The sequence below is a fragment of the Argopecten irradians genome, chromosome 15 (assembly GCF_041381155.1).
Source record: "Argopecten irradians isolate NY chromosome 15, Ai_NY, whole genome shotgun sequence".
NCBI classification, from domain to species: domain Eukaryota; kingdom Metazoa; phylum Mollusca; class Bivalvia; order Pectinida; family Pectinidae; genus Argopecten; species Argopecten irradians.
Window position 1 is genome coordinate 22,436,744 of NC_091148.1, and position 14,624 is coordinate 22,451,367.

At 35.6% G+C, this 14,624-nt stretch overlaps 1 protein-coding gene across 3 annotated transcripts in view; it reads right to left on the reverse strand.

Annotated features, from left to right (window-relative positions):
- The window catches only part of LOC138309816 (von Willebrand factor A domain-containing protein 5A-like), a 43,225-nt gene extending 31,721 nt beyond the window's left edge, over window positions 1-11,504 (reverse strand). Inside the window, exons 1-14 of one of the 3 annotated variants that reach the window (XM_069251042.1) lie at window positions 11,237-11,500; window positions 10,342-10,544; window positions 9,657-9,879; window positions 8,004-8,167; window positions 7,593-7,707; window positions 6,899-7,003; window positions 6,575-6,701; window positions 5,468-5,582; window positions 5,092-5,118; window positions 4,353-4,432; window positions 4,113-4,227; window positions 3,527-3,700; window positions 1,211-1,370; window positions 95-273 (exon numbers count right to left, since the gene is read on the reverse strand). In XM_069251042.1, coding sequence (XP_069107143.1) covers window positions 95-273; window positions 1,211-1,370; window positions 3,527-3,700; window positions 4,113-4,227; window positions 4,353-4,432; window positions 5,092-5,118; window positions 5,468-5,582; window positions 6,575-6,701; window positions 6,899-7,003; window positions 7,593-7,707; window positions 8,004-8,167; window positions 9,657-9,879; window positions 10,342-10,544; window positions 11,237-11,315 — 1,866 coding nt within the window. In that variant the 5' untranslated portion in view covers window positions 11,316-11,500. Of the gene's footprint in view, window positions 1-94; window positions 274-1,210; window positions 1,371-3,526; window positions 3,701-4,112; window positions 4,228-4,352; window positions 4,433-5,091; window positions 5,119-5,467; window positions 5,583-6,574; window positions 6,702-6,898; window positions 7,004-7,592; window positions 7,708-8,003; window positions 8,168-9,656; window positions 9,880-10,341; window positions 10,545-11,236 lie in introns of all 3 variants that reach the window. The other 2 variants (XM_069251041.1, XM_069251043.1) reach the window with 2 other exon arrangements.
- Between the last annotated feature and the right edge of the window lie 3,120 nt (window positions 11,505-14,624).

A 14,624-nucleotide genomic window follows, 5' to 3' on the forward strand; every position in this document is an offset into this window, starting at 1 on the left:
GTAATTAGGATATGTCCCACTCACTATGTTTCACCATTACCGTTACTTTGGCAATCTTTGGCATTCATTCATTATAATTATTCACACTAATTACCGCACTACGAGGCAAACTATGTCCTACCGGTGTACCGCGTAAAGACTTTCTTTGTACTAGTCTACCTCCGTCCACAAGTTCCTTCTTGTCTTTGTCCACACCAACAAATGCCGTGTACCGAGACACAACGTTTGCCGACATACTGAGAAGTGTTATCTCCCCTTTCTTACTATCATCGCCTGTAAATATTTAATAAGAGTTATATAGACATAAAATAATAATGTCTTTTATGGTTATATGAAGTATATTTTCATCAAGTTATATGACAATCTAAATAAAAAACTGGATTCTAATACGACAGTGCATCCAACAATTTCAGATTATCATACATTTGTATAAATATAATTTGTGGGCGGCAATTACATTGTCCTAAAAGAGTTGAAATAAAAACGTTTTCAGTTCTTGAACCTTTTCATGTACTAGGATTTATATAGAGGATATTACATAAGTGTCTATGTAATGTGAAATGTATTAAACGAGTTAAATAATTAAATACAATTATTTATCCAGTCCTATTAACTCCTGTTCACGGAAATATAAGCACAACTTTAAATTTCGTCTCTATATCGAACCGACTCTCACGGTACTTATGACACTGCCATATGACATAGCTGAACGTGTCCGTTGTGTGATACATATATCTTAAAACATTTGGGTTTCCATTATTTCAATCGCATCGCTTTGGTATCATATCTGCAATCTGATTAAAATACCGATTTTATTATCACTACGTTTGTTGAACAGTGGGTATAAGGATCTGTATTTTAATCATATTGTCCTATCTGTGTCCTATACACACCAAAAAGCCACATGGTGTGGAGTATTGACGTTGTATGTGCCACAAACCATTGATATGTTGTTTGGATTCTTTGTTTGACTCATTGTACTGCTAGGCAGGCTTAAATATAAGGTATAGTGGTAATAATGTCAAAGTTTATTTTCAGCTTTTATTTAAGAGTGCTCAATTTTAAACCTATGTTTTATTTGTTGCAATTCTCAAAATGTTGGCAACATTTGGATGTGAATAACATTTAAATTTAGTATGACAATTATTGCAACTTCAATGACGTCAATATCGTATATTACGTTAACATGTATCATGTACCATATAGTTACCTGATGTCTCGAAGTCCTTTATCTGGGCCTTTGCTGTAAGACGATGGACAGGAAATGAGTCGTCAGATTTGACCACGGTCATGAGGTCAAAGTTCAGGGTGTAGTGTATTGAATTTTCCTTACCAATGTCACCTTTCAGAACTACTGAACATTGAGTGTCCTTAACAAACAATAGTTAAATAATAGAAAAAAATAAATTAAAATAATTAAGACAATCTATAGTTTTCTAAAAATGAAAAATCACAGGTATGTGTTTATATAGAGGTTGAACGTTATTTTGATTGCGTTAAAGGTGGTATAAATGAGCTACATTTATAATATGTCTGTATCCACTTGCGTTCAAACCAATGTTCAATCTACAAAATGTATATATATATAAAGAAGTACTGAATGTATGTCATGGATGTATCAGTCTACAAACGCTATAGAAATCCTAAATTCTAAATTCTTCATAGCCATACATTTTCTTTTACGGAATCGCTTTTCGTCCTTGGACCGTCCGTTAACAATTATTTAAATTGAAAATGCTGAAAGGATCTTTCTCAGGTTTCACACGTAGGTTGCCTTAGGGCCCTAGTTGTGCATATTGCATTTTGGTAAACGACAGGCCGCCATCTTGCATTTTGATAGTTGAAGTTTGTTACCGCCTTTTCTCTGAAAGTACTAAAGGGACTGTACTTGAATTTGTTATGAAGGTTCGATAGTACTGAAGGGATCTGTCGCATGTATTAAGTTCAGGCTCCCCTATGTCCCTAGTTGTTGTGCATATTGCATTTTGTAACCAATCGGTGAACAAGATGGCCGACAGGCCGCCATCTTGCATTTTGTTAGTTGAAGTTTGTTAACGGTATTTCTCAAAAAGTACTAAAGGGATCTGTCGCAAGTTTTATGTACATGCTCCCCTAGGGCCCTAGTTGTGCATATTGAAATTTGGGACATATTGGTGACCAAAACGGCCAACAGGATTCCAACTTGGATTTTGATATTTGAAGTTTGTTACTGCTTATTCTCAGAAAGTACTGAAGCAATCTGTCTCAGATTTGATATGTAGTATTTAGAAGAGTTTGAAAAGCAGAGAAAAGATTCCTCTTTCCATTGTCTAATTTGAATGCAACACAACTCCCATTGCCCATATAGGGGCATATGTAAACATAATAAAATGACACAAATATAATGTTAGGCGAGAAATAGTCAAATGTATATAATTTTACAAGAAAACTGATGTATTTACACTTATAACGTTACTTCCCTCTAGCATGCTGCGACTACACCGAGCAAAACTTTTTACCCTGTAACCTGTATATATGTATATATATATTATATGACTGGTGTTTTTGCTGTATTTTGATTGGCCGATACGTTTCTCATAAGTATTAATCAACTGCGATATCAACCCCGAAATCGGCGGCAAAAACCACGCGAGGTTACTGGACTCAGTCCAGATCCCTCTCGCAAGTCCAGTAATCTGTGTCAAAAATAGATCGAGGGAAACTCCCTTTAGATGTGACGTCATACTAACTTTTGACGTCGAGTCGTACCCAAATATAGCGTAACGGGAGTTTCCTAATTCAATGACGTCGGGATAACTTATTATTCAACGGTGATCAACTGCGAACTTCAATTTATGGAAAACGTTCAAGAATGCCAGACGGGCAGTTGATGCAGCGATGAAACATTCCGGTGCTACTAGTCTAAGCCTCAACCCTCGAAAATGATATAACCCTCGGCCTCTGGCCTCGGGATATATCACTTACTCGAGTTGATAACTCAACGTATCCACCTGAAAATAGGTCGACAATTGTATAATATAACTATTCCGTTCACTTTCTTGTGGGTACTTAGGTATCCATGGTGATGCTATTATTTTTGAGGGCAATTTACGTCATTTTCTCCGAAAACTATGACGTTACAAGCAATACTTACACGCAAGGGCAGATAACTCTGTAATATGCAAATAAAGAATAACCAGTGGTCAACCTCCCTTGCAGATGGTTAGTGTAAATATACTTGTCAAAATGTATTTACACTTATAATGCTACTTCGCTGTACCATTCTACCATTACACCAAGCAGAACGTTCTATCCAGAAATTTATAACCAGCTGGTCAACTTCCGTTGCACATCATTTTCTCAGTCAAGGAGTTGATAAAAAGTGTTTCTTAACATTCCCAACAACCCATCCAATGCACATGGCAAGGTGGTGTCTATGCTCGGTCTCCGTGTATGGTAAACCGAAATATTCTGTCAAAACCTAAATTTTTATATTACTCTTGAACCCGTCGTACTTCTGATAGACAGAAAAAAGGGAGGAAATTACCTCAGTTAGGTGTTCTACTCCATTGATCAGGGCATAAGTGATAACTTTCTGTCCTTTGAATACAACTGGAGCCTGTTGGGGAATATTGATAGCTGTGCAGCTTGGTGGAAGATTCCATTCTAGATTTAGGTTGGTTACCGGCTGCTGCATGGCATGATTCAGAACAGTCATAACCTGTTAATATAATTAAACATTGATTGATAAGTTTGTCATGGACGCAAGTGTGTATGAGCTGAAGCATCAGATTTATTTGTGATGAAGTGTAAGAACATTCCTCGGGACTGGGCAGACTACCAAGTATTTATATCTGGTCCAGGAATGTAATTCGGTCTTTGTAATAGCAACAGGGGTAACAACGATTGAATGTTATAAAGTACTCGGTAAGAGATAATAGCAAGTAAAGTGGAACAATAAATCAACATTCTATTTTTTTAAATAGGGTATGTATTTCATAAAAGTCCTTTTCGAGCGACATTGTCAGCTTGATATAACATCGTACCTCTATGCTTATGTTGGTAATTATTTTACATGATATCTGATTGTATGTTATGTTTTGTTAAGTTGAACTCGTTATCTACATATTCACCTTGTTCTGTAGTTTCTCCTTGTCTGTAACAAAAGTGGCCAACCCATTGGTAACCTTAGCAACATTCCTCACGAGTGATGTGGATGCTCCTTTTCCAATACCAAAGGTAAAGATTCTGAAATTAAATCAAACAAAATATAGAATGAAAGTGAGCATAATTCAAATGATGGTTCCAGCATTGCAAACATAGTTCAGTTATAGGATGGAGAATCGTTAACAAACAACTTCACTGTCACAGACCTTGTATTGTCGGCATTCTTCCTCGCCAGAGTGATGACTTGGTTGGTGTTGGATACGCCTCCATCCGTCAGCAGGAACACCTTCACGAATCCAGTTGAACATGAGAGTGTTAGTATACGCTAATAGTCTGTGAGGGGGCACTCGATTGGTCAAAACGGCATTCATAAACATTAGATGATTCTTCTTACTTAGGTCTTAAGAAGTTAAACGACCTGTTTATTCAAAAGACTGCATAGAGGTTTGATATTTCACAAATTTGGCTTAAACCTAGAAAACCAAATTCATGGTTGGTGTTGGATACGCGTCCATCCGTCAACAGGAACACCTTCAAGTATCAAGTATTATATACTTAAAGTCTTTGAAGATCAAACCGCCTTGGATGTTCTGATTTTAGACTAAATTTCTTGATTATCGTGATAGAATTACCATATCGCCAGTTATTTCCACGTTTAACTATTTTTGCAATATTCACTTGAATATGAAAATAAAATTGTAACAAATTAAAAAGTTCTACAAACCGTTCTTAATAAGAAATATGATTAACTCATCACTTAACATAGAGCAGCGGATTTAATTTTTGGAACATCAAAATTACGAAATTCCTATTCTTTTGGTTCTTTTTGTGCGTTTATTGTCAAATTTAGGCGTTTTGTTTAATGAAGATTAAACTGGACAAATGCATTAGCAACTGGAACAGTAGTTTCACAGATTCCAAAAATAAATTGATAAGGCCACTTACCTGTCGAAATGTGGCTGTATGAAGTGGCTGAAAAAGGAAAATCTAAAATCAGTACCCGCTCAACTTGATGAGATCATGCTAAGGGTAACTCCAGAAAGTATGTAATATGTATGCCAGGAATTGTTTAATGTAACCCATTTCGAATGAGTTTTTGCGCAAAATTATACGCTAATTAGAAACTATTTAATATTAATTTATTACATCAGTATTGGTTCATTATGTTTTTGCCCGTTGTCAGTATCATGTGACCGGGGGTTGCTCCATCATTACCAAGAAACGTTCCACGATTAATTGACACTAGCTGTTCAGAGGCCGTTTATCCAATTAAACAAACCACAAATATATCCACGTATCATCATATTGTAGTACTACTTACCTGGGCATAAAGAGATTCCAAAGGTTGCAGTATTTCTGTACCGCCAAGGTTAGCGTCCAAAACTTTCTGTAGTTCAAGTGCTTCCTCTAAACTGGTTTCGTCATATTTCATAGAACTATCATTAAATGTAAAATTTTATTATTATTATAAAACAATTATAGAAAACTGATTTGATATATCAGAATGTTCGACCATTCTATCATCTCATTACAAAAGCTATTTCCAAATAAAAATCGATATCTGTAAAAAAAAAAAAAAAAACAAAAACAAAAAATCATTCGGACCTGCGATTAAATTTCGTATAATTCACGGTTTATTAGGTTTCTCAAACATATACACGTGTTGCAGCAAAAACTAAAAATAATTTCAAAGTGTTTTGACTGCGAAATAAATTTATTTTGAAAAAGTCGTTAGGCATGGCAAGTTTAGTGATCTCACCACAAAAACAACAAAACAACAAATGTTGCTTGACAGTTATGTAGGCGGACGTTACACATTGTCAGTTTAATATACCTTTCTGTTATAATGAATTTTGAAATTTGTAGCAATTCCTAAGGGAAGAAGTACTATTCATTCAAGGAATATACAATTTCCCATTTTTATATCAATGGCAACATTCTTAAATGCTACGAAAATCACGTAGCCTTTTCCAAAACAAAAACAAATTTCATTTCCAAGTAATTAATGGAGATTTGTCGGAGTTGGGAGTCTTGGGGCCAGTTCTGTTACTATAAATAACCTCACACAAAATGTCACTCTTTCAATGTTTCCTTATCACTTTCAACATACTCCGATATGATATTACATACCCTTTAACACATTGCATTCAACATTCATAAAGGTATATATCTTTATATTCATAATTTAGCTTAATATATCAATAATATAAATTTATTTTTCCTTATATGGGGAAATGAAATATAAAATATATAAAAATCAACAACAAATCACTTTCGTTCATTACTTTCAATTTGTTTTTCAAATATCATTTCCTCTGGTTCATAACTTACTGGCACTTACCTTGACATAACCCATATGAACAATTCATTACAGGATATATCCTGTATCAATTACAATAACGTTAAAGGCTCTATGAACGTCACTTACCTTGTGAACCACCACTTAAATGAACTCCCAAAAGCTACCACATTAAAGAAGCATCCTACAGGCAGGCTTTTGAGTAGGAGTAGAACGGTTTCTTTTGCCTTCGCGATTCGATCTCCTCTCATGCTCCCTAGCAAGGAAAATGTGGACCGGTCATCGACAACGTTTTCATTACTGAGGTATTCCAGGGATTTCTGTACTCTAAACTTACAATGTATATCTCACATGTAAGATGTACAATAGGACAGACTATTTACACTGTATTCAGATTCATTCAAGTGTTGCTACAAATTTCCAAATACAAAACATAATCGATAGAGTTTATACCTGAGCAGTCTATAACGAAGACAAATTCTGCTTCTGTCAGTTCTGGTACTGATCTTAAGTCGGGCAGGAAGTCCATCATAACAACGTCACTTTTCAGGAACCCTTCTGTAAACAATGAAAACAGTAACCAAGATCGATATAACGTTCTTGCATATGTCGTTGAGATTCAGGACTATTTTCAAAGACACGTATTTGGTAAAAACGACACAACAAATTATCAAGAATAAACTTTAAAAAAAAACGTTACGGGGATATAAAAACAGATCCGACTGAACTATAAATAAACCGTGATGTAATATCACGATAACTCATTCTGTTTCCGTGAAAATCCTAAATTTTGAGGGTCTATTTATATCAGCCATTCAGGGGTGATGTTACAAACGCTGTCGTCAAATATTACGTGTTTTGATAACATTCATTTTAAGCCAATTAGAAACCTCGTTACGATTAAGGGAAACATAATAATTGTTTTAATCCACGTAGTCGTCCAAAACACGCACACTCTCACTACTGGTATATACTCCACATATCACACACAGGGGAGACAACCCTTATATCATACACAACGGGAGATAACCCTTATATCATACAAACAATCCAAAACGTCGTGTACAGAATGTATACAGGATGAAATGAAACTGATATCTTTAAAAATGCTATAAAGTTTATATCAAGAAAAGCCTATTAAATTTACCTTTGCTGTTTTGGCCTTTCTCCAAAATAACCGTCGGTTGAAAAACATCTTCATATTCCAGAGTCAGGGAAAGGTCATGGTCGAATTTGAATTTTGTGGCATCGTCAAGGGTTACCTGTAACGTTACGCCGTATGTAATTTGTTGCTAATCTGAATATATGTATATCCAAATCACTTCGCCGAGATGATATATACGAGACATTGATATGGTTTAGTTATGCATGCTCTTGAAGCCAGATCAGATCGTATTTTTTCATAACAATGAAATTATTATAGTTAAACCGGCACTACGGTATCAACATAGTCACGCGAATTGTTCAGGGCTCTCAACCTTTTTCAGAAGATTTAACGAAATTTACAATACCTTGGCAATAAACCTATGTTAAAACCATGTTGATAATTAAATCTTACATTTGCTGACTTTTTGTCCTCTGCGAAGTCCACTTTCAGCATGTCCATCTTTGGTACAATTGCTTTTATCAAATGTTGACCTTCGACCTTAGTCACAAATCGCATCTGGTACTGAATGTCTGTATATTGAATGGCGTCAGAGGAGGGAGGGGACATCTCGAAACCTGTCAAATTCAAAATCGATAACACTTATACAGATAACAAATGTTCTATGTGAAAATCGGCGACATAAATCATTATATAAAATGTGTATGTTATTCACGTGATTATAAATGTTTCATTTGCATATACTGTTTGTGAACTTTCTTTTGAGTTAGTTTTACCTCACTCAACAGTTATGAAACAGGAACCACGAATTGAGATGGTATATTTGTGTGATAACGACATGCACATTTAAAACGTTCATTAGATGTAAATTAATACCTGTAAGGTTCTAATCTATCAAAATTTTATTTTTCCAGTTTTAAGTAAAACAAAACCTAAATGTAGACCCGCGAAAATAATCAGACAAAATGGGAAACAATATACAATATACCGTATTCGCAATAACTACCGCCCCTAACCCTAGCAAATTGGAAACAATATACAATTTACCGCATTTGCCGTAATTATCGTCCCTACCTCTTTAAAATGAGAACAATAAACAATATACCGTATTCACCGTAATTACCGCCCCTAAACCTATAAAATGGGAAACAATAAATATACCGTATTCGCTGTAATTACCACCCCTACCCCTAAAAAATGGGAAACAATATATATAAGATACCGTATATACCGTAATTGCCACCTATACCTCTATAAAATGGGAAAAATTGTACAATGTACCGTTTTCGCTGTAATAACCCCTCATACCCCTATAAAATGGAAAGCAATATACAATATACCGTATTCGTCGTAATTATCACTTCAACTCCTATAAAATGGGAAACAATATAAAATATATGGTATTCAACCCGCCCCAATCCCTATAAAATGGGAAACAATATCCAATTTACCGTATTCGCCATAATTTCCGCCCCTACCCCTATAAAATGGGTAACACTATGCAATATGCCATGTTCGCCTTAATTACCGCCCCGATCCCTATAAAATCGGAGACAATATAACGTATTCGCCATATTTACCGCCCCTACCCTATAAAATAGGATACAATATACCGTATTCGCCGTAATTACCGCCCCTACCCCTATAAAATGGGAAACAATTTACAATAATACCGTATTCGCCGTATTTACCGCCACTACTCCTATGAAATGGGAAACATTATACACAATTCTGTATTTGGCGTAATTACCGCCCCTACCCCTATAAGAGCTTCTCCATTTTTCCGAAGAAGGTTTGAAGTTGTATAAACGCCACATAACATTGATTTAACAATGTTTAGAACATGTGATGCCTCTAACATTAGCATTGTTTCCCATGTTGCATGAACTTGCGAGTGTTTTACATATGAATCACGACATGATAATACGCCTCAGATTAATGTACCATGAGTACAGAAATATCTATAACATAGCTGACCTTATTCGTCCACAAGTTACATTTTGGTTCATTAATAAGCCACGAGCGCTTATTACGGCGAATACGGTATTTGTTAAAACATTTCTAATAATGATTTGAAATCTAATGGTTTAAATCTTTGAACCTTACCCGGAGGAGTGTATCTCGGGTTAAGGACAGTAGGTAATGTGAAGGTCACTATCCCTTCACTGTCGGTGGTCAGCTCTGTGACGTAGGAAAAGGTTAACGTGGCAGCTCCGTGAGGCGGTAGATTGCCGAGTTTACACTCAAACACGTCCCCGGATGTATCAGACTCGGAGAGCAACATGGCCGTGTGACCAGTTTTAAGAGCATCCTTATAGGTTTCTCTGGCCTGGAAAGAAATCAACATATTACTTCAATACCAGGACAATATGTAGATGTAGTGTTGATTTCTCATCTAGAATGCCTAATAAACAATGCAAACACATTCACGCAAACAGTGTGTGATGTGCTAAGTAGATGGGAAAATGTGTTATAACATTCATTTGATTTTTAAACAAATAGTTTCGACATCATTAGTTTTCTAATTTGGCACAAAAGGAATTATGAATGGAGCTGCGATAACATGTATAGACAAAGCATAGTCATTGTACCATAGAAATGTCCGATGGTTAATTTAGTTTGAACAGTTAATAAATAATACAGTGACAAAACAACCAATTACGACTCGGTTTTGTAAGTCATTATTTTATGCGAATTTTGCTTCAACCAAAAATCCTATGCATACAAAATCGAACGCATATCTCTGTACAATGATTTTTCTTTCTACATTATCGTTAGACACAATGTGCACCTGTTCTTTGTCCTGACATTCCGCGACAATGTGACGGCCGTCGATATCAGCCTCGAACTGATACACAGCCGACTGGTCGTCGATCGGGAACACAAACACCGTCTCCACGGCAGCCTCTTTCTGGTTCTCATAGGTCAAGGTCGATTGAACGTTGGCAACGAACCCCTTGATCGTCACATCAACTCCTACCGACTTTAGGGGTACTACAAAAATAAAAAAAATTAAAATCAATTTATGAAGCAACTTTGTCAGCTCAGATTCGTTTGTAAGAAGCCTATAAACATCTAAATCGGGTATTACAGACAATGGCTGATGTGTCTTAGTGTGTCTTCTTATCCCGTGTAGTTCCGTTAGCGGTTATATTGCATTTATGTTTCCCTACATATATCATATTGCCATACAAAAAGAAAAACAAAAGGAAAAAAAATAAATAAAAAATAAGAAAAGTGGAATAATTCGCGTGTTAAATAGTTAGGGTATATCGCTTCGCAAAATAAGAAAAAACGTGACCAGATAACAAGTGCAAATATATGTTCTGTGTGTCTTGATAAAGGGGTGGACGGTCCTCAAATTAAATTGCCAGTCTGTAACATATTGTGTGTACATATGTGTACACGGTTAAGATTACTTCCTTGTCCCATATGTGAGTGCATAACAATCAAACCCTACCCGTTCACACTAGCAGTAGTCTATCGTTACTTCCGCATTGATGTACATGTATATATATATATAACAACTACTGCTACAAAACCACACACACACACATGTATAATTTACATATTTTGACAAATTGATCAATTTATAAATTCCAGTAATTAATATTTCTCTATAATATTGTAAATTTTACCCTTTTTTGGCCTGTAACTTTTTATGCTAGCCTTGATGTCAATCCCACCTGTTTTAGATCCCGGTAGAACACCTGCCTTACCTTGAGAGCCTGCTCCTACTTCATGTTGTATCCTAAGACCGTACATTGTCTCCGCTACTGTAACACTCCACCAATATACTTTGGTTATTACCAATACTAGTGCGGTATCTGTAGTTATTACTGGCTGTTGACAGTGAGCTATCACGATGTATCACGTCAACATGTCATGGTCGTTTTTTAGCCACCTACTTAGCATTTTACGATCCGTGTTGATAAGGGTATTTCACAGAACACTAGCTAATCCAGTCGTTATCGTGATATTTGTACTTTAAAGTAGAAATCAACACCCCTAGGAAAAAATCGAACCTACTTTTAAAGTGGAATTATTCTGAAAAGGTGGAAATGTGGATGTTTTCTTTGTTTTTTTTTTTTTTTCGTTATTTTTTTTCGCATCGTTAAATATGTAAACGCAAGAAAATCATCAAACAACAATAGCAGTGTAATGGTTTACCATGTTAAAATCCAATGATGTTCGTTGGATCAGTTCATAAACACAAACACTTTTTACTGGGAAGTGTTTATTATATTGATGAGAAAAAAAAAGCGGACATGTCTTGTTACGTATCCAAATTAAACCAGGTGAGGTGAGAGATACAGACCATAACCTCAACCATCTCACCCCCCGTTCTCACTCACCCCCCATTATCCCTCGCCTGCCCCCGTCTTGTCTATAAAGTTATATCTCTTTAATATCTTTCTTATTACGTCGGATTCAAACAGCTTGTGTCAAGGAGGTGGAGAGTTTCTTCGACAGTGAGATCATTTGAGTTCTACTTTGATTAGTTGACGTTTAACATAACCTGAATACAAGGATGTTTCGTATTGAAATATATCATTACTTCCTGGGTTTGGAGGTCTTAAAATATATTGGACGTCGGTCGTAGAACATGTAGACACACAGGTAGGCTTTCAGAATGTTAGTCTAGAGTTGCATCGTTGTTTCAATCAGTTCATGAAATCCTACAGACATTATGTATACAGATTATAAGTATCATAAAAGCTACAATAGTAGGATTTAATTTCATTATTATTTTGAATCACTCAAACGTAGGAAGGGAAGTCTCGGACGATCATTGTAGATAACAAACAGTCCCCTATGCTAAATACAATGTATATATTGTCGTGCTACTAGCAATATGTCGTTTTGGTAAAACCTGTCCAACTCAAAGACTCTTGTTGTGATGCCACATATTATCCATTTTTATGCAACGTCATTGTCACAAATACAAATGTGATGTACATGTTACAGCAAACAACGCAGCGTTGCCGACATATACATGTAATCATTGTGACGTCATCGGAATGTACAAAACAAAACTACATTCTACACCAATGTATATGCATCACACACAAGGAAGAATTGCCTAAAAGATACGGTAGTAATATAAACAATGTACTTTTTCCACAATAGTATTGACACGTACATGTATAATGTGTTCAAACTTATTTTGATCCATGCACCTCATCGTATTATCGCTACTGAAAACACTAAGAGTTTCTGATATGGACCATCATATATCCACGAGGCAACAGATTACGAGTGACATACTCAATTTATCGAGAAAAAAGGTGAATAGGCTTTGATTGAAATAAACGCGGTATCAATTCTCCACTGACTGTAAATATACGTGGATCACAATAACAACGGACCCGTTCACGCTCTCTAACATATTTACTTCCGCGTTGATGTATATAATGTATCAACCACAAAAGAGTGAATGTTTGTATGAATGTGTACTTGTATATATACTAATGTATTTTTTGTCTTTATTTCTTGCCACTTGTCTCTTTAAGGAGAAGATTTGATGATTTTTCATCATATTTTCTTTCAATTGCACATAACTGTTGAAATCTACTTGATATGCTTGAAAGGTCTCGCCTGTTGTCTAATCATTTTGACTGTATATAATTTATATCAATAAAATTTATTGAAATTGAAAGAGTGAACACATAAGGATTTTACATTCGAAACTATTAATTTCTGACACATTGGTTATTTTTTAGATTCCAGTAATAAGTTACCTTATAAATATTTCGACAGTTCATATTTAATTGTCAACCTTGATCTAAATCCTACCTGTTCAGTATCTGGGTAAAACATCAGTCGTTCTTTGAGATATGACTCCTATTGTGATTGAACGCATTTTTACGGCACTCGAAGCTGGGCCAGCTCGGCGTTGTACAGGTATGAAATTGGGTGTTTTTGTCAGTAACAGTAGGAAGAGTATCATATTCCATTGTCATATGATATTCATGAATACTCTATGGCAGTTGAATGGACAACATTTTTTGATATTAGATTATATCATGTTTTCTCTATGAAGGAGGGTGTGTTCGATGTTTTTATTTTAAAATTTTAGCGGGTATCGGAATGAACCACAGATCGCTCACTCCCCGTAATCACATGATTAAATGATTTCTTGTACACTCACAGGAATTGAGTAAAAGTGTACAGAGCCCTGCCTGAATGAATATGATTGTTGTTGGAAATAGGGTTTGTGTTTCGATATATCACCACAATAACTAGTTGTCTACCCTCAATCAGTCCTCGAATTTTGAACTTATGGGATAGATATCTGCAAGAACTCCCCCTTAAGTCCAACAAGTTTGATCCGAATAGACAACCTTACTTTCCAGCTACAAATGCAGGGCAAAACGTTTTTTTTACCCATATGACAATTGCGTTATAGAAGAATGTTATATTAAATAACATCAATCTGCTTCCTGAGGACAAACATCCCTATAAGGGGTCACGGTTTGGTGTGACCTTTGGAAATGGCCAATCAAATTTGCTGGCTACCAGAAACGTGACAGGGGAAGAAATAGCTTGAAAAAAGCTGTCAGAATTAATTTTCGCGGTATAATAGTCATTTCGCTAAACGAGTACAACAAAGCCTAAATGTATAAAGTAGATCTGAGATGAAATGAAGTTGATCGGTTGACATAACAATGTGTAGAAAATGCCATAATACAGCCTGATAAAAAGTCCATTCGGACATGACCCCTGATGGAAATGTTGTCAGAGCCTCTAGTATACGTAGTGGATTTAAGGATCTGTATTTTAATCAGATTGTCGAATAGACCCACTTTCCTTCCATTCTACAAATTGCTGCACGTCCCCCATAAGACACTGCCTGTTTCAGGGGAAGTTAAATTAAATAACCCAAACTATTTTGTTTGGTATATTCTAAGACATTGTATAAAGGCCTGATTGGATTGAACAATGTGCATCGCATACTGTACAATGTAAGTGAATTCCCTGTATTAACATAACGAACCAACAAAACTATTTTGTAATTGTTTATTTTATTGTAATGAACAAAGGTTTCCATTGTAAAATTGAGAATAAAACAAA